Below are 20689 nucleotides of genomic sequence, written 5' to 3' on the forward strand. Positions count from 1 at the left end.
GTCTCTCTTCTGCGGCAGTGTGAGTGTGAGTGTGAGTGTGAGTGTGAGTGTGAGTGTGTGTGTGTGTGTGTGTGTGTGTACCTTGTCGGCGTTGTCTGCAGCCAGCAGGTTGGTGGCGAGCGTCTGCAGTTTGTGCGTGGCCATGTTCTTCAGCGCGGCCAGGCTGCGGCGGGTCATGGCCTGCTTCAGGTTCACCGCAGAGTGGCTCAGAGCGTCCACGGTGGCCGGGGCCAGCTCGTCGCAGGCGCTCAGGATCTCTATCGCCGTGATCCCCATCACACAGCGGTCCAACGCGCCTGGGAACGCACACTAGTGATCAGACGTGTCTCTAACCCTTAAAGGTCACCTATTGTACTGTTTGTAGGCATACATTATAGGTCTCAGTGTTAGCGATGCTTGCTAATGTAAACACAGACCATTACTTCCAAAACGTTACACATTGTTTCTGATACAGCAAAGTTTCTGATAGGGTCGTGGGCGTAAAGCCAGCCCACATTTCCGATATTACGTAATATCGGCAGCAAATCTTTAAAGGGGACCTTAAAAAGGTCCCCTTTAAAACAGGCTAATCAGGACAATTACTGGAGAGGAATCCAGATTGGCAGGCTAATAATAATAATAATAATAATAATAATAAACGTATTTGTATAGCACCTTTCATGCACAAGAAAACATAACAATAATATTAAAATTAATTGAGAACAAGATAAAACATCAACAGTGATCTTAATGAAATTCCCTTGAAGTAAAGCTGAGAAATTAAAATAGGTTAAAATAAAACAATTTGAAAAAGAAAATTTAAAATGTAAAATAAAAGCAAAACAGAAAAAACACAGAAAAACATGGACAATGATATCAGTGAGAATCAAAAGATAACGCAAATTAAAAGCTATATTAGGTTATTAATTTACTTTGAAACATTTCAAGGGAGTGTACTGTTCTAAGATCCAATCTAACGAGCAACCCATCTCCACAAAGGGGAAGTGTTCATCCTGATCTCACCTGTGTCCATCTGCCAGACGTAGACGGAGCCGTCGGAGCAGCCCACCACCAGGTAGTCGTCTGCCGGACGCCACTTGATGACCTGGATGGGGAAGAGGTGTCTGGACGCCAGCATGATGCACTTCCTCTCCCTCAGACTGAGCAGACCCACTGAGTGATCGCTGGCCACCGAGCAGACGCAGTGCTGCACCCGAGTCTGCAGAGGACACACACACAGGGGTTAAAGGATCATACAGAGAACCTGGGAAATCCATGTAAGCTCACCGAGTCAACCAATCACATTGTATTCATATGGACCAATATAACAAATTACACATTTGTCTTAGCATACAGAAAAACTCCCATAGAAACCCCAGAATGATTGGGCGGAGCAACAAAGAAAGTATTCCTCTCCCAGGACTGATAGACATGCAATGGATGTCATGTGTATACATGTTAAGAATAAAAAATAATAAAATGACAACATAGAGAATCAGAATTAGGAAAATGTGACTGATCATAAAAAAGATGGATCTGTTTCTCTCCAAGGCCAAGACTGTGACACTTAGCTTAGCAAAAAGACTGGAAGGAGGGGGAAGACATATTCAAAATGTCACACAATATGTATTCTCATTACTCAATATCAATATCAGCCCTACTACTGAGGCTGCATGTGCTCATTAAACCAGCTGTTTGCTTGATCAGGAAAGTGATCATGCAAACAGTCTTTGGCAAAACTTGTCAAAGAAAGTGCCAAATTAGTTCTGTAACATTTTTGAAGAACTTAAAAACTCAATTTAAGGTTTTAAGGATTTTCCAAAAGTTCACAGACAGAAAACATGTAATGTCCTAATAAAAGCGAGTGAGATATCATATTGGTCCGGCTCCGATAACACAACAGCATCGCACATCTTATTTCCATCATAACAACACAATTGCAACCATTTGATCTTACTGTCAGACAAATATGATCCTAATGTCGTTTGGTTGTGTGTGTGTGAGTGTGAGTGTGAGTGTGAGTGTGAGTGTGAGTGTGAGTGTGAGTGTGAGTGTGAGTGTGAGTGTGAGTGTGTGTGTGTGTGCCCCTAACATTTGAACACAACAAACCGATGTCGTTAGAATTCTCTCCGACAATGACATCAGACCCTTAAACATTTAGACATTTGTTAGTAATTTAGTAACACAACACAACACACTACAGAAAGAAAATATTCAAAGGTAAAACTCCAGACAGAGAAAAGAGAGTGTGTCTATGAAAGAGATAAATCCCAGAGACATGTCAAGAGGTCTTACGCTGCAGTTCTCCGGCGGGACGATGAGCTGCGTGATCTCTCCTCCGTGGACGCAGAAGATGTGCTTCATCTCTCCGGTGAAGATGTCCCAGACGATGACGGAGAAGTCCACTCCTCCGGACACCAGGGAGCGCTGGTCGTAGCGAGGGGAGATCTGGTGCGGGTACAGGACGCACGTCACCTTGTTCCGGTGTCCTCGCAGGGTGCGGTGGGGCGGCCAGCCTACGGGACACATGGACAGTCAGAAATGGACGAAGACGTAATATACTGAGGATGGGACTAAATCACTTTATTATCTATTTTAATACATGGTGAGGTCAGAGACCGCACTGACCTCACCACCTTCAAAAAACGTACAAAAACTCACCTCTTCAAACTGGCTTTTAATGTGTGATTGTTGTTTTATTGCTCGATTTTAATGTGACTTTTACTATATTTATTTGTTGTCCTTTTTTTTTTTACTGCCTCTGTAAAGCGACTTTGAGCACCTGTAAAAGCGCTTACAAAATAAATGTATTATTATTATTATTATTATGTGGAGTCAGCAGCAGGGCATCTGCAGCAACAGGAGCTTTTCACTTTATTATTTTTCTGACTAAGGTCAAGTTTGATAGACTTTACTAGTGTGATGAAATTAAGATATGATAAAGGAATAAACAAGTCATGTTAAATAGTAATGAGACTGCATTCATATAGCGCTTTTCATGTCTTTATGACAACTCGCAACGCTTTTACTTTCACAAATCAGCACTCACCCATTCACACACATTCATTCAGAGACAAAAGCTGCCATACAAGGTGCCATCTGCCCAGGGAGACTAACATTCACACACACACTCACTCACACACCACTGGCCTTTTGGCAAATCGAGTTAAGTATCTGGCCAAAGGAGACATGTTGACTGCAGGATCTGGTGATCAAACCCCCAAATTTCAGATTTTATAACCACCACCCAACCTTCTGACCGGGTACAGTTCATTTCAAATCGATAAAAGTTATTCTCATCACGAGCTAAAGTTTTTTCAAGCTTCTCTATATGAGCTTCCCCGTCCCCCGTCCCCTCACCTCTCCGCAGCATGTGCTCGCCCTGCAGCAGCTGGACGATGGCGGTCTGTGTGGCAGGAACCAGGATGATGCTGCCGTCTTCTCTGCCGCACACCAGGCGGCCCTGAGAGGGGATGTAGACGCTGGCCGTCACCTGAGGGAACAGAGCACACACACACACACACAGAGTCAGGAACACACAAACTGAAAGGGTGATTATCCAATTAACTAAACTTTAGTATGCTGCAATTAAGCCCCGATATACTGCCATCTGAACTGATGCACCTCCAGATCTGTTCACAAATTCAATTTCAGAAAGGATATTGCAAAACAAAACGGGTATTTCGAAGAAAATGTGGAGCTATTATATATGAATATAAGCAACAGAAACAAATCTATTCCACCTGTGTGAACTTTCAACACTAAACGGCACAAAGGTACTTTTTTTACAGGACATTAACGCCTGAAGTCCACCACATAGGAACATCTATACAAACTTTTATACATACATAACGTTTTGAGGGTGCATTAATCAAACATTTTATTTTGATCAAGGACCAGAAATATAAGCGTTACAAAGAATGAGTCCTTAAACCCCAAAATGAGCACTTCTGTTTCCATCGTCTGGAAGTCATTGTTTTTTGGATTGTAATTTTATTTAGATACCTGAAACAACTTTGAGAAATGTTCACGTCAGTTAATACCCCACTGGTGAAGGTCTGAGGCTTCTGTGAGTCAAATAAGCAGCTACTACTACTTAATGATATGCCGCTGAATATTAGCCGCCTTTAGCTTAGGGGTTGTGACCGTGATGTTGTTCGTTTGTATCCTAACGTTGCTTTTTACTTCCAGAGACATGTAAGCATCAACAACTGTTAAGAGCGGTGTTAATATGTGGAGATTTTCCCACTGAACAAAACGTGGAAGTATCATAAACGTGGGTTTGCAACAGAGTTTTTTTTTCTTCAATAATCGAATATCCAATGGAAAAATGCCATGTTTTTTTATCAAGCGAGCAGTCATCGCTGCACCACTCTAGTGTCTGGGTTCAAACCTTGATGGGTGCGTCTTGTCCAGGCAGGGCGCTGAGCTGGTCGATGATCCCTGAAGACACGGGGGACAACTTATCAAACGACTCCTGGAGACTGATGGTGGACGACACCTGCAGCTCTGCACAGAGGAAGAGAGAGGAAGAGAGAGGATAAGTAGTCATTTGTTTCTAGAACAGCATAAATACAGAATCAAATAAAGATGGAATAAAATAAAACATTAAAACTTAAAGGGGACCTATCATGCAAAATGCACTTTTGTACGTCTTTTAAACATGAATATGTGTCCCCGGTGTTCCAGGGAACTCACCAAGTGTCAGAAAACACAACCCTCTCTATTTTCCTCCATACCCAAATCTCTAAAAAAGGGGCTGCAACGGATCTGATAAAAACTGATCCAGATTTGAACACTGTCCTGACGTCAGGACAGTGGCGCTACGGCTATTGGGCCAACTCCACCAATCAGGAGGAGACAGCCACGGCCATTGCCGTTCGAAAGCGCTGGAGACGCTGTAGTACATATGCCAGGCCTGTAGGTGGTGCTGTTCTCACTGAATCAGCCCTTGCTAAAACAGAGCTATAAATTGTCAAATTGAGCAAAATGAGGTATGGCTAAAATGCATGATCTGTTTGGTATTTTGAAAAAAAAAAAGTATAAATATGCCTTATATAGGTATGGTCCTACACTATATTATTCAAATATAGCATGATAGGTCCACTTTAAACAAGGAATAGAAAAGGGAAAAATGTCGAGCCTTGTTCATTTATACTAGATGCAATTTTAAAATATCCTACATACATCCTTAAAGTTTAATTTATATTATTCAAGTCCTGTAAGAAAAATAAATATAAAAAATGTTAAATTGACTTTATCAGTCAACAGCGCAATGACACATCTTGGCCACCAGATGTCCCTCAGCTTTGTAAACTTTAGCTGCATCTCACTTCGGTTAAATGGATTCCTTGCGTCCCTCACTTGCGTCGTTTCCCTGCGACTAGTCCCTCCCTCAGGGAAGCATGGAGAGACGCAAGGAAACCACGAGAAGCAGGGAAATGAGTTTTAAGAGCAATGGGACGTCGTTTCCTCCGGAGCGTCACGTGAAGCGACGTCCGTTTGTGATGACGCCGCACAGCTGATCGTCTGACAGCAGCCAGATCAGTGCATGCGCTGCATCGTCCAATCAGTGAGCGATACACAGTAAGGGGGCGGGGCGAGTGTCTGAGGATTTCACCGGAGGATGGTCTGGTAGTTCCTCGATTATCGCTCCTCCGTTATCGCTCCTCGATCCTCGATACTCGGTCCTCCGGCAAAAATAAGGCCACTGGGACGGCACTCAAGATGGCGCAGACAAATCAACTTTTGAAGCCAGGAAAAGGCTAGTCACTGTGACCTTTTTACCTGTGCTGGACTATGGTGATTTGATATATATGAATGCACCTGCCCATTGCCTGGAAAGGTTAGATGCCGCCTATCACAGTGCTCTGAGATTTGTTACTAACTGTAAAGCACTTACTCATCACTGTACCCTGTATGCCAAGGCAGGTCTGCCTTCACTTACTGGTCGGAGGCTCAGTCATTGGTACATATTCATATATAAAGCCATGCTGGGTAAACTACTGACTTATATATGCTCTTTGATCTCACAGAGAGTGGCAAGTAGCTATTGCCTGAGATCTCAGGATGTGTTTTTATTACATGTGCCAAGTGCTAGGACTGTTTTAGGTACTAAAGCTTTTATGTGCGCTGCTCCTCTAGCTTGGAACACTATGCAAAAAATATTGAAACTGAGCATTTTGATTCCCTTGCATCGTTTTAAAGCACGGCTGGATGAAATGTTATTGGATACCTGTAAATGTAAATAGGTTGCTAATGTATACCCCTGTAATTATGTTGTGATGTCCTTTTGTTTTCTGTTTGTTTTTATATGTGTAACTAATGTACCGCAGGTCTCCCTTGAAAAAGAGATCGTTGATCTCAATGGGATTTTTTAACCTGGTTAAATAAAGGCTACAAACAAACAAACAACTTCCGGTGAAACCGAGCCCGAGGAGCGAGGAAATGAAAAATAACCGAAGTGAGACGCAACCCATAGAACACATTTAAAAAAAGTGTCTTATTTTGAGTCAAAAGTAAATATATTTTGGACAATTGATTAACTGTGAAGCACACAATAATTATGTTGAATTTATATTGGTATATATCATTATGAAAATCTTGCACTAATGTACATTCCCAAAGATATTGAAGTGACCGTTATTTTGTATATATTGATTGTTGTGCTTTTATCTTAATGTGTGCATATGTATAAATGTGTAAATATAGGATATACATATTTTTATATACATTTGTATTTTTTTGTTGTGAGAAACGGTATTTCGATCTCTTTATTGACAATAAAGTTGACTTTGACTGACTTACATCAATGGTTACTAAATGCTGATGGCATCAAGTTTGTTCTTATCAGCGTGATTTTTCTCACATAAAGAAAATCGTTTTTGAAAGATCGTTCTGTAATGTCCCAGTATGGACAGACAGCTTTATCTCCAGAGAACTGATCCCTACCTGCGGCGGTCGACAGCGGCTGCAGAGGCGAGTTGTCGGGGACGCTCCACAGGGACAGTCGGCCCGCTGAGTCCCCCTGGATCAGCAGCTTGTGGAAGGGCTCCCGTCGGCCGAAGAAGAACCGAGTGACCGGAGGACAGATCAGGAGCTGGGGGGATAAACACATGTCAGCATCTGAAGCCCTGAATATCCACAAGAAACACCTGGAGAAGCAGTGTTTTGGGAAATAAGGAAAACACTTCAATGTTCATGCCACATGGGCCAAAAGAAAACCAGCAACAACACACAGCAAACTGCAGGAAAGCTGGATGTAGCCGCTGTAGTTCAATGATCCAAAGTGTTGCTTCACTCATCAGAACATGTGCTGATGAAGCACAGGGGAAGGACTGGTGGGGTTAACATGACAAGTACAAATAGGATGAGGGTCATGTGACCTAAGCTATAGAAGTGTCCAGGTACTTATATACACTAATAGACAAACCCTGTCTGATATCCTATCTATCTCAGCTGTTTTGCTCCACTAATACTTCCTTTACTTACAGGATTTTATTTATATAAGCTTGGTATGCCCTATGTATTAGTAAGGCTGTCCAGAAATGTCATTAATTGATATATTGCAATAAACATGATGGGACAATGACTGAAATACACTTCTAACAGTCTACAGCCATGCTAGCAACGGTTCTGTTCACCGTCTTACATTAGTATATGTGTAATTAAAATGTGTTTAAACAAGATCTGGTTATGAGGAGGGATTTTCATATTTTGGAAATAGAACGAACTGAAAATAGTATGCTGTGCTGAATCCTTATCATTTGTACAATCTCTGGTTTGACTGAGTTATTATGAGTTTCTTAACCTCATAAAATCTTAATCACTCATCACTCTCAACCCTCATCATATTTGTCCCCCACCAAGAGAAGGTGATCAGGTGTCATTCACAGTAGCTATCTATGTCCATTCACAGGTGAGTTTCTCTTTGCACTGTGAAGCACTGTGAGGTGTGCCGCCTGTCCACGGAGCTATAGACATGGACAGATGTGTCAGATCTATCGCTCTGGATACACGAGAGTCCCCAAACATAAGGTGGGAAACTCACCAGGGCTCAAACGCTAAGGAAGGACCAGGTGAAATCAGGTCAGTTTTGTTAAGATTTGAAAAACAAAACCTGGGATGATTGTTTGTCTCGTTACCAGCCATGACACTATGTGAGGAAGACTTCATGCAGACTGTTTACAAGGTTTCGTGCACACATGGCTGCAGGTGCTGTGCCGTGTTGTGAGCCAATCAAAAGTCTGCTGCAGCCCAACGACTTCTAACCTTTGACTCTACTGAAAAAATAACTATTCAAATAAGTATCCAGAGGTAACGGGGGAATGAAGGTTGAGATGGGAGGAAGGCAGCAGAGCTTTTTAGTCTTAAAAAAGGGACAATCCACCCCAAAACACAACTTATTAAAGTTATTCCCTAACTGTATATATCTTTGCTCTAAAATACAGTAACTCAGAAACCCATGTGAAGAGCACAAATTCAGTTATTTTGCAGTTATTATGCTGTGACCTGCTACGTTTTGTGGCTGTAGTCAACAGATTGAAGACAAATACGAGCTTTACTGGGATCAGATCATTTTAAAAAACGATAATTAAACATATCTAGCCTCTAAGTTACCAATGCTAACACCTAGCTTCCCTCTTACTGTCTTAAACGGAGTCTAAGGTGTTCGTCTAAATAAGGTATTTTCTAGAATCTGTGGGGAGGTGGAGGGGAGAGAAAATGTAAATAATGAAAGCTTGCAGGGTGTTTATAAACCTGTAGCCGTGTAAAGAGAAGGAGCTACCATCATCACAGCAAATGTAAAATATTGAAAGAGATACAGAAGCAGGGAAATGGCTGAAGTGTGTGTGTAAGCGCTTACTTCAGAACGTCTCAACACGAGAGATGGATAGACAGAAAGTTTGCAAAGTGCCACCAAATGCAGTTTTTTAAACACTCAATAACTCACACACACACATACAAAACACATATTGATATAAGATACAGTATATTAGATAAAAATCCAAGGTTATACACAATTTACGAATTTTTTGGCGGCATGCAAAGATGCAACTAGATTTGTGGATTTGTGCTGTGAAACGTGAATTAAATGAATCAACTTGCACGGGAAATTCCTACAACACTGTGCAGTGAAAGCCTATCAGCGTTGAGATAATCTCCTCACCACATTGCAGGTAAAGATTGTGGATTGCAACCAGTCCCCCTACACTCCATTTCTGCTAATAGATCCCCCTAAATGGCCTTTGTGTCTAAAATTAGAAATAGGACAGGGACATTTCTGAGCCTCTGGGAAATATAAGCAAGCACATTTAAAACAAAAAGCCATGATGTTCCTACTTTGTTTTTGTGTGTTGGCTTATCATAACTTCAGCGGGTCATTATTCTTGTTAAAAAGCAGCTTGGAGACTTTGCATGCATCTTCATCAGTATGAAGACAGATGAGGAGGGTGATGGTGCTTTTAGAGGAGACATTTTAGTTTTAGTGGGAAGAGAGCATGAAGTCAGGTGAACCAGAATAAGTTCAGTCTCTTAGTCCGGCAGGAAGGAACCCAGGAGAGGAGTAAAAGAAAACAGGCACTTCACTCTCAACGGCATCCACTCAGCGGCTTACGGTTCTACCTCCACACTTGTTGGTTCTTCCTAAACAAGAACTACCACTCACATGTTAAACTTCCATAATAGGTTTGAATTGAAATCAATAAATGGCTGGAGGTTTAATTGTCATACCCCTTTTCCATCGAGGCAGTTCCAGGCCCGTTTCAGTCCGTTTGTGAACCAGTATTTCATGTTTTTACTGGAGCTCTTGGCCCCACAAACCGTTTAAAATGTGCCAGCAACTACTTGACCAATAGGCAGCAAGATCTGAGGGGCCGCATTATTCAGAGTTATGGAAGTTATAGCAACATCAGTTCATGGCGATAGTAGAAAGTTTAGTCGGGCTAGCTTGGGTGGCTAGGCTAACATCATCAATGTAATATGAGAGAAACCTCACACTTCACAATCTTCAATTCAAGGCGCTTTGATGCCAAACATTGTCAATTAAATAAATAACAATGATACTTTATGGGGAAATCAGGGAACACTACTGGTGTGGCAGCATGACTGTCAATTACTTTCAAGCGTAGTTGCAGACTATCAGCCACATTATTCTGGTCAAGAGCATGACGTTGGAGAAGTTGTGCTTGCAATCCAATCTGGCTTCATAGCAATTGACCACATGCTCTCAAGTAGAACGCCCTTGTTGTCGTTTTGGCGGATAAATATGCTGCCGATGTAGCCAATTAAATAAGGGTCACCTCTCTGGCTCTGGTCAGTGGAAAGGCACATTTTTTTTTAGTCGGTTTGCAAGTTGACCAACTGAAAACTAGTCTCGTCATTGAACCAGAATGGAGCTCATTTCAGTGGAAAAGGGGTATCTGAGCTTCTCCGACTGCCGTTACGTTAGGCAGATTAGAATTAGTCTTGACACCGCAAAGCCCTTGAGATTTCATATCAGTTTTCGTTTCAAATGCATCAATTCAGCATGGAAGTCTAGAAAGGATAAAAGACCCTGAGTTAATCAATCTTCTCCCCCCCCCCCCGTTATCTCCGAGCTGCAGGGTGGATGTGAGCCACTGAGGATGTGTGTGTTTGCTGCTGTTCTCACAGCTTGCTCCTCTCAGCTCATCACTTTCTGGCTGAGCTGCCAATACAGGAACCTATCGTTAATTTCCAATGTGTCTTCATGCTAAGTACATTCATTTTAGTCTCAACTATTACATCTGCCTACACCTGACAGTAACCTCACTTTTAGAAAGGACCATACCAGGTTTTTCACAGATTGTTTTTAAGGACAAGGACACTCGAAACTGCAGAGAGATTCAAACCACATTTAGTGCTCTTAGTCGGCTTTGTTTTTCTCGTACACCAATTATTCAAATGTTGTTTAAAAGTTAATCTAAATAATTAGCCAACTAACCAAAAATAAGTAAATGAAATAATTTCTAAAATAGCAATCATTTTAAAGCCAATACTTTGGAATGATGGTGTAAAAAAATAGGACAAATTTAAATAGTGTATAGTCAGCAGTAGTATAAAGAAGAACATGTGTAGTGAATGGGGTTAAACGTGCTAAATCATTGGTATGGTGCTTTCAAAATAGTATTATGCTTTTCATTTATCTGATGCAGCAAATCTAACTTATCATTTTGCATACCCTTATTTAAACGACGTGCAAAATGACGCGAGTTTGTGATTCTCCTATTTAAAATAAAACGTTTAATTTCAAATTAAGGCTACTATAATGTAAGTGTTGGAATAGAGCGGTGCAGGAATGAGTTCTAAACACAGAAATAAGTCAGCATTTCAGCACTTCCTGTTCGCTTGTCTCAGGTTTAATGTTTTTTTTTAAATATCTAAAATAAGATCTGTTGTCAACACAAGCTTAAGAAAAATCATGTTTTAAGTTCATTACAAGAAGCTAAATGAGACTACTAAAACGTCATTCCAGCGAACATTAGCCGCTTTTAGCTTAGCAGCGGTGAGGTGAAGTCATGTGACCATGAAGCAGTTCATTTATAGCCTAACGTTAGCTTTTTACTTATAGCAGTTGCATTTTAAAAATCATAAAGTGGTGTTAAGATGGCGATTATCCTGCTGAACAAAACCTGTAATTATCATAAACGTGTCTTTGCCAAATATCGTATTTTCTGCAATATTCCATTTGAAAAATCCCATTGCTTTTTTGTCAATGCTCATTTCCAGGTCGTCCTATAGAAATACGCCATCACTGCACCACTCTATAATGTTCATTTTAAGCTTGAGCAGCTCAGCCAAGAACGTGAAGCTTATTCTTCCTGCCTTTGGTGTTCAGAGTGCACTTTCTGGGGCTTACTGGTGCCTCTAGAGGCCGGTGGTGGTAAAGCAGCTCTGGGGTGTAGAGCTTCAAGTCGCACCCGCTGGCAGGGAGGCACATCACCTCCACAACCACCTCCTCCTCCTCCTCACCTCCTTCTCCTTCTCCTTCCTTCCCAGAGGAGTCGGGAGGTCAAAGGAGGGAGGGGGCATGGCAGCATCAGAGGACAGAAACATAAAAGGCACAACAGAAATAACAAAAAGGCACAGACAACAAATAAATACCTACAAGACAATAAATTATAAATAAACGGAACACACAGAACACACAGGGTCAGGCTCACACACAGAGATTAGGCTTGGTCTCACTATCTGATTTCAGAATAAAGGGTTATGATTAAGATGTTTTTAGTCATTTTTAGTAGTAGTTAAAGGGGACCTATCATGCAAAATGCACTTTTGTACGTCTTTTATACATGAATATGTGTCCCCGGTGTTCCAGGGAACTCACCAAGTGTCAGAAAACACAACCCTCTCTATTTTCCTCCATACCCAAATCTCTAAAAAAGGGGCTGCAACGGATCTGATAAAAACTGATCCAGATTTGAACACTGTCCTGACGTCAGGACGGTGGCGCTACGGCTATTGGGCCAACTCCACCAATCAGGAGGAGACAGCCACGGCATTGCCGTTCGAAAGCGCTGGAGACGCTGTAGTACATATGCCAGGCCTGTAGATGCTGCTGTTCTCACTGAATCTGCCCTTACACAAACAGAGCTAAAAAATGTCAAATTGAGCGAAATGAGGCATGGCTAAAATGCATGATCCGTTTGGTATTTTGAAAAAAAAAAAGTATAAATATGCCTTATATAGGTATGGTCCTACACTATATTATTCAAATATAGCATGATAGGTCCACTTTAAGTTTGTAGATTTCATTTTTATCGTTACGTTCTTAGTTAAAAGCTGGTATTAAGTCATGATTAATAGGCAATACATTGCTAATGAATGACATGGTCAATCCAGTAAAATGTACATTCAAACAGCAGAAATGACAACAACAGATGTTTAATAGTCACCACTCTGCTGCACACAGCGCTTATTTGAAGATAATAAATGAATGAAAATAGAATTATAACACTCTGCTGTTTTTTTCAATCAGTATTAAGGAACAGTCACTTCAAATTAAAAAATATGTATTTTTCTTCAAAGCTGTGGTGCTTTTTATCAATCAGATTGTTTTGGTTTGTGTTGCGTAGTGTTGGCGCAAAAAATGTTGGTGTTAATTAACTATTAACATGTTACTATTACTTACTTCAGGGTTCATACACTTTTTCACGAATGATTTTCAATGACTTTTCCATGACTTCTCCATGACCTTTACCTAATTTTCCATGACCAAAAAAATTACTCTTTCTCAGCGGTACCACATGGAACAGGAAAATAAGGTCTGCATATGAAACATGTTGTGCCTATCTAAAACAAATCAAATAGGCTTATAGCTGCTACAGGCTAAAGCAACTAAAATCTCTCACCAGCAAAATACCTCGTCAGTTAAATGCCATTTTACATTCCATTACTATACAATACAGTAATTACTATTTCGGCGATTAGATAAAATATAAATTATATTTGATGCAACTTTAGTTAAATTTCCATGACTTTTCCAAAACTTTGGGAAAAATATTGTTTTCCATAACTTTTCCAGGGCCTGGAATTAGCATTTTGAATTTCCATGACTTTTCCAGGTTTTTAATGACCGTAAGAACCCTGTTACTTATACTAAAGTACGATTTTCAATGACAGTGAAATCCTTGGCAACAATATCCATCTATTATTATTTGAGGTTTAAACTGACTGAGTTGAAGTCACCAAACAACAAGAACAACCTTAACAATAAATAACAAAAACAGCTACAACTGTAAGACATCATTGTCTTTTTTCAGGAGTGTACAGTACTCACTTTTCTGAGCATGTGTTTTAATATAAAAATAATAAAAAGCACTGACCTGTTTGTCTAGGCGGTCGGCGATGCTGTAGACCAGCGGAGGGATGGAGCCTTCTTTAGTTTTCCCCACATCACTGCGGTAATGTTCACTCGCAGGCAGACAGCTGAGGAACACACACAAACACACACACACACACATTAGTTCTGTGTTTTACAGTGAGGAAAACCCATTGACGCCTTTTATCTGATTCTACAGATCCTATGACTTAGAGCACATGTGTCAAACTCAAGGCCCGGGGGCCAAATCAGGCCCTTGGTGGATTTAATTTCGGCCCGCAGGATAATGTTGAATTACTATTAGATCTGGCCCGCCGGTATATTGCACGCACACCTTCACTCCATCCTGAGGGTTTCCTCAGCTCAGAGCCTGACCCCAAACATTGATGACCTTGCACCCAAGATGAGATGCCAAGTATCTGGCTTGAACTAGCATCACAGAGCAGCACACTGAGTTTACATGGATGTTTCCTTCTGCACTTTTTTTCTTGAGACAACAGGGCATGTTTGTTTTTTCTTTGAGGGAAATAGTTTTGTTGAAGCTGTTGTTGGCCTGTGGAGAAATGTAATCATAAGAAATGACTCTGGAAAAGCTGCAGATAGAGCCATAAGAAATGAATGCAACTGATTATTTAATGTTTCATGTTGTTTTTAAAGGCAATCATTTAAGCTTTGTTAGTTCCAGGTTTAATATGTGCAATAAGTTCATTTCAATACGTTTTGCAATAAACATTGAACCAGTCCGGCCCTCGACTAGTACCCATTTGCTAATTTTGGCCCACTGTGTATTTGAGTTTGACACCCCTGACTTAGCGTCTGTATCCTTCTTCTGTGGTGTTATAATATTAACAAAGCTTTATTGTTACAATATCTTACATAAACAGGTTGCTTTGAGACTTTGGTACACAACACAAATAGAAAATAGAATAACATTGAAATCAAGAAAGAGGCTAAAACATATTAGGCACATATGCAGCATGTGTACATGATATATATATATATATATATATATATATATATATATATATATATATATATATATATGATTCCATGTCATACAAGAAGGTAAATAGGCAGGAGAATAAATACAATAAAATAAGACTGATAACAAAAAACGTAATCAGTAAAAGTAAGACAGGAATAGAACTAAATTCATTAATACAAAAAAGAAATAGAAAAAATTCACAAGTAGGGGCTAACTTCAAGCTAAGGTCAATACATTGTATTTTTAGCTGTTGTTATATTTAGAAGAACATAAGACGATAAAGGATCTATGATGTAAGAGAGCACCAGAGATACGAGCTTTGTTTCCAAGTCAAATCATTTAAAATCGATTCTAGCCAATGCAGCAAAAAACAGGAGTAAGATGCTCTCTTTCTTGTTGTTGTTGTTACGGAATAATTCTTCTAGATATCTAACCTTTTGCTCTGTGACGTTTATGATCTACTCTGACGTCTGTTATCTCCTTTAAGGAAAGGCCTTGGTGCCATATGTGTTGTTGTTACCAGTTTGTGACCGGTCAACTTGTCTGGCACGAATGGTAATTGTTGTGAGAACGCTGAGGTGCTTCTTTATCGGTGTTTGTGGACTCTAAGGTGTGAAATCTTTGAGGCCATGAGTGTCGGACGCAAGTGATTCAGTGTTCCCAGCTGTTTAGTCTACTCCTTCAGAGATGTTGATTACTCTCTGTGAACCAGTTAAAAGGTCTAACATAGAGAGAGGCTCTTCAGAATTGACGTGGCAACTCTACCGTGTAGTCAGAACCTCTGACTCGTGATTTGTGATGTGAATCCTCCGGCCGATACTCTGAATAAACCCATCAGTGTTTGACATCAAAAGCTCCAGCTCTATCCCGTGTCTCCTTCCTGAGTCGGTGACTCCCACTGCATTGCTACACAGAAGTTTCCCCCACAGTTGTTGTTGTTGACACCATCAGATAACACATGTTTACCTGGCGGGCAGCTTGTAGATGTAGCTGCAGCCGTCCTCCGTCCAGATGATGACTCTGTCCGCGGCGATGAACTCTCCTCCGGTCCAGGCCTGGTCGTTCTCACTGGACACTGAGCAGAGGAGCGAGTAGTCAACGGCATCGAACACCTGACACACAGAGAGAGAGGTACACACATCTGCATTAACAAGAGACACGGGAGACTTTACTGGTTAATTGCAGGCTTCTTTTCAACCTGTCTTCAGCCACACAAGGGGAACAAACTACTAAAATACACATTTAGGAGTTTATCTAAGAACAGTTTGTTTACTTTCATCTGAAGATTGCGCCTTGATTCACCAATAGTTAGTATTTGATAATGCTGCATTTGCATATTAAAACACAACATTGTAGAAAACTTGTATAACAAAACATCATTGTTTTAATGTAAGTAATCAACAGGGGGGATTCATGGTGATTTGTTGATAAGTTCACATTTAAACTTGTTCTCCTGTAGATACACTCTATTCCAGTACTTGGTGTGTAGTATTACTCGTTGTACTGCAGGTACTTGGTGTGTAGTATTACTCGGTGTACTGCAGGGCTCTTACCCTCCAGTACTTGGAGCAGACGACCAGCAGGCTGCTCTGAGTGAAGGTGCAGAAGGAGATGCTCTGACAGCCCTGACAGTAGATGGGTTTGGACTCTTCTTCAAACACAGGGTCCAGGTCCTACACACACACACACACACACACACACACAGATACACATACATCAGCATCGGAAATAGAATATTTTTTGATTCCAGGGGGAAATTGGGTTTACTGAAAGTAGCTCCATTTTAGAAAAAAAATAATAAAAAAGAGATAATAATAATAATAATAATAGTTAAGAAATATATATACACATTACAAAATATGTAAATATAAACATAAAAATGTTTTTTTAAATGTGCATATTGTACTACCATTATAAAAATAAAATAAATAATTATTAAACAATTAAATCATTATCAACAAATATCTGTATGGTGGAGTACCTGGATCTTGCTGACCTCCGCTGTGATGATCCAAACCTTCAAAATCCCCGTCACTGACACCGCCACCACCGTGTCCTCTACACAGAGAGGGGGCCTCGTGGTTAAATACAAATATTCTTCTTTAGAGAATTTATTTGCAACAAAATGTAAAACTGGTCAAAATAACACAAGAGAAGCAGTGGGTTCAGACCTCCAAGAAGGCCATTCAAATCTGGGGGACGTGTTTATAGTAGGGATGGGAATTTGAAAGCAAATGTATATTCGAATATTCGACCCCCAAAAAAACGGTTAACCGATTAACCGAAATGTACATATCGTATAAAAAAAAAAAGAAATGTGGGAAAAATGTTTACAAAAAATAAATAAAACATTTTTAATTTTGAAAAATAAATAAATACATGTTCAAATAAGTATAGAAACCAAGTCGAATTTGTCAAATGTATTGAACTGGTGATCACAGTTTGAACAGTTGACAGCTATAGGCCTACAGCTTTCATGCTTAAAACATAACTTGGTTTTTAAATGAAAGAGGGATCATACACGACCAACATAACGGGTTAGGGTAACGTAACCCTATCACAACAGAGATCAACCTGTAACAGGGCCTCTGCACAGAATGCAGCTATTCAATACTCATTCTTGTTTAAGAATATGAGCATGTCTACTCAGGGGAGAGGCGGGTGCGGAGGCGATTCACAATCAGTCCAGCTGTAGAGAAGACCCTCTCAGCTGGAATTTGGGCATAAGATGAGGTTTGAGTCTGCGTGATCTGCGTGTAGGGAGGGTCAGCAGCTATATCATTAGCTAGAACTAGCTAGATCTGATGGATTTGGACATAAACGCGAGTGAAGTATAACCGGACGAGAGAGAGAGATCAGCACCTGCAGCTCTGCCCGCTGTGAGGGACCGGTGAGCGGAGCAAAACACACCTTTAGACCTAACACACTTAGCTATGGCACTGTCGTATACATTGAATTATTCCATTTAATAATATGTAATCTAATAAAAAATATTCATAACTCATATTCTCATATTCGAATACCTGAATAATTTCGAATATTCTAATATTCGATTAATCGTTCTCATCCCTAGTTTATAGTAGTGTATAGCTTAAAATAAAAATGAAGTTAAGTTAAGTTAAGTTACATTTCCCTCCAATTGAAACTAATAAATAGCAAAACAAGAGAAACTGTTAAAGAATAGATTAGATTAGATTTTAGATGTATTTTGCGGAGGTCTCTTAACTGTTCCAGATCTGAATCTATATATAATCCTGTGTCTCTGACCTTGTGTGCGGTGGGAGCGGATGATGCTCATGGAGCTGATCCAGTCGGGGGAGATCTTGGACACCAGAGAGTACAGCACCTCCAGGCTGGTGGCGTCCACCACAAGGATTTCTGGGTAGTGGCCGTTGCAAAGCAGACGTCCCTCTTTCTCAGTGCTGATGGTGAACTGATAGAACTACAGAAATACAGAATAGGAGACGGAAATATGAGGAGAGATGGGAACAGGAGGACGTCAAATCCCACCCAAAAATAATGTAAACCATCCCTTTCCTGGGTCAATTTGAATATGAAATATTGAATGGATGTGTATAATTACATGGACAGTAACTTCATATTGATTATAAAACTGAATATAGGATTTCAATGAAATAACTACTGAATGAAAAGAGAAAGTAAGAGTAGTTGGTTTGATAGGACTTTGTTGTACTGGTGGAATAAGTGCTGTGGAAATGAATGTTTGTAAAAATGAAGTCAACATTTGAGCTACTTTATCACAGTTGTTGCTCAATTGTGAGTGATGATATGAGACTAGGCCATAGCATAGTACTGGAATAGCATCTTTGATATTAATTGCAAGTCCTACCTGTATGCCAGTGTGAGCACAGGCCAGCTTGGTGAACTCAATACAGCGTCCATCGTTCACATCCCATAGACACATCTCTCTGGAAACACAGACAAAAAGTGAATTAAACATAAATGAGTAGGAAATGACACGTGTGTGTATATGGTAATCAACAATAATTTTTAGCACATTTAAATAAACTAGTGTAATGCCCTTCGTTATGCCACAAAGTAAGTCTATGGAGGAGTTTACAGTAGCGATTCTACAGTCTACAATTGTTTGGACCTCAATAAAGTCAAAGCCACATAAAATTATAATTGATTGCGTAATAAAAGCCTGTACTCACCCGTTCTCTGATGCGCTGACGATGTACTGTTTGTCACTGCATGCACTGGCTTTAGCCAGACAGGTGATGGAGGCTGTGTGACCAAACAGCATGGCCCGGGGACAAATCTGAAGAAGAAAAATATAAGAAAAATATATATAACGGGTAATAAAAAAGATACACAGAGTAAATAAGTGGTGTGTGACCAACGCACACACCACCGCCTCCGCCCTGATCTGTACCTCCAGCTCAGGCGTCATGTCCCAGATGCAGATCTGTCCGTCGTGGCAGCCGGTGATGATGGTGCTGAAGTTGTCCATCACCAGCAGGCTGCTGATGCAGTGGGTGGGAGCGGTGCGGCCCCATAGCACTATGGGTAGAACCAGGTTGTTCCCCGACATGATGCAGATGTTTCTGGAAGGAGAGAGGGACACAGAGGGATGAAATGAGACGAGCCAATGATCTTGTTGAATTGCCAGCATAAGGATTGATAGACAAAGATACAACTTCACTCTGGGCAACACCAAGCCAAAACAAAAGGGCTCATATCACTATTTAGGGGATTCATTAATGCATCATAATTTATATCTATCTATACTTATGCATATTTATATATTTCCAAACCATACTCTACCCTGCTGTTTATATATCTTATTTATTTTGATCTTGCAGCACATCATGCACTTTTATTCTGGGACATGAATTGTACACACCTTCTAGAAAATGCCTCTACTCTTTCTAGTTTGTATGTAATACGTTTGTTTGTATGTATAGTTCTTAATATTTATATGTGGAGAGCTGTCCAAATGTCATTGTACAGTGCAACTGCATGTTATACTGTACATATGAGAATAAGATATCTTGAATCTTGAAAGCAAGGGTTAATTGTTTCTGCTATTGTCTTGATCTTGTCCTCTATGAGCTCATTGCTTGATGCTATGTTCATATTCTCCCTGTTTACATCCATCCCAATCAAGCATACGGATTGGAATAGAATAGCGTTACACCATGAATGAGTCACGACTAGTCACTGTCACCAGTTGTGATCCTTTGACCACACTCTTCAACACGCAGTTAATCAAATCATCATCAGTGTGTGTTTTCCTACATTTACATAATTAACCTTGGCGTTACATGCAGGTTTGCAGACTGTGCAGCAGCGTGCAGAGTAACAGGGGACACATTTAATGGAGACAGGTGCAGGTCACTGATACCAGGTAGAAAGTGAGTAGCAGCACGAGATTATGCAGAAAAATTAAGCTAAAATCGTATAATCATGGATGAGGACTGATTAACGGTGCAGTGATCTATGAAGCGCTAACGCTATACCTGCAATGTCGCCACTTCCGGGGTAACGAAACGGCTAACTGAACCAAAACAGGGTGTTAAAAACGCTTTATATACGTACCACAACTAAATTACTCCTGGAACATGTCCTTGTAATTGAAGGCTTATCGAAGAACGTCTCCCTCCTTGGCAAAATGAAATTGAAATTGTCCTTCTTATCGTCTTGTTTAGCTCCGATCTGTTCGGTCAGCTGATCACCTGACAACCAGAGCCACATCCGGTTTTGTGTTTTCAAAATAAAATGATGCAGCTTTCGTTTTCCGAGGAGCACACGACACGGTTCCTCGTTAAATAAATCAACCTATAGCACATATACTTCTTACCCTATGAGCACAAAGGTTACATAAACATAAAAGTTACAATAATAATAACACCGCAAGT

At 40.4% G+C, this 20689-nt stretch overlaps 1 protein-coding gene across 1 annotated transcript in view; it reads right to left on the reverse strand.

Moving 5' to 3' along the window:
• Nucleotides 1-20513, reverse strand: part of LOC117478877 (WD repeat-containing protein 7) — a 100067-nt gene extending 79554 nt beyond the window's left edge. The window contains 15 exon segments of the mRNA XM_034125808.1: nt 82-296; nt 1003-1198; nt 2275-2495; nt 3340-3472; nt 4373-4488; nt 6931-7078; nt 13827-13929; nt 15774-15919; nt 16361-16480; nt 16789-16865; nt 18075-18249; nt 18658-18736; nt 18983-19089; nt 19204-19375; nt 20370-20513. Coding sequence (XP_033981699.1) covers nt 82-296; nt 1003-1198; nt 2275-2495; nt 3340-3472; nt 4373-4488; nt 6931-7078; nt 13827-13929; nt 15774-15919; nt 16361-16480; nt 16789-16865; nt 18075-18249; nt 18658-18736; nt 18983-19089; nt 19204-19362 — 1995 coding nt within the window. The 5' untranslated portion in view covers nt 19363-19375; nt 20370-20513.
• Between the last annotated feature and the right edge of the window lie 176 nt (nt 20514-20689).

Source organism: Trematomus bernacchii, unplaced genomic scaffold (genome assembly GCF_902827165.1).
Source record: "Trematomus bernacchii unplaced genomic scaffold, fTreBer1.1, whole genome shotgun sequence".
In the NCBI taxonomy this organism is placed as follows: Eukaryota; Metazoa; Chordata; class Actinopteri; order Perciformes; family Nototheniidae; genus Trematomus; species Trematomus bernacchii.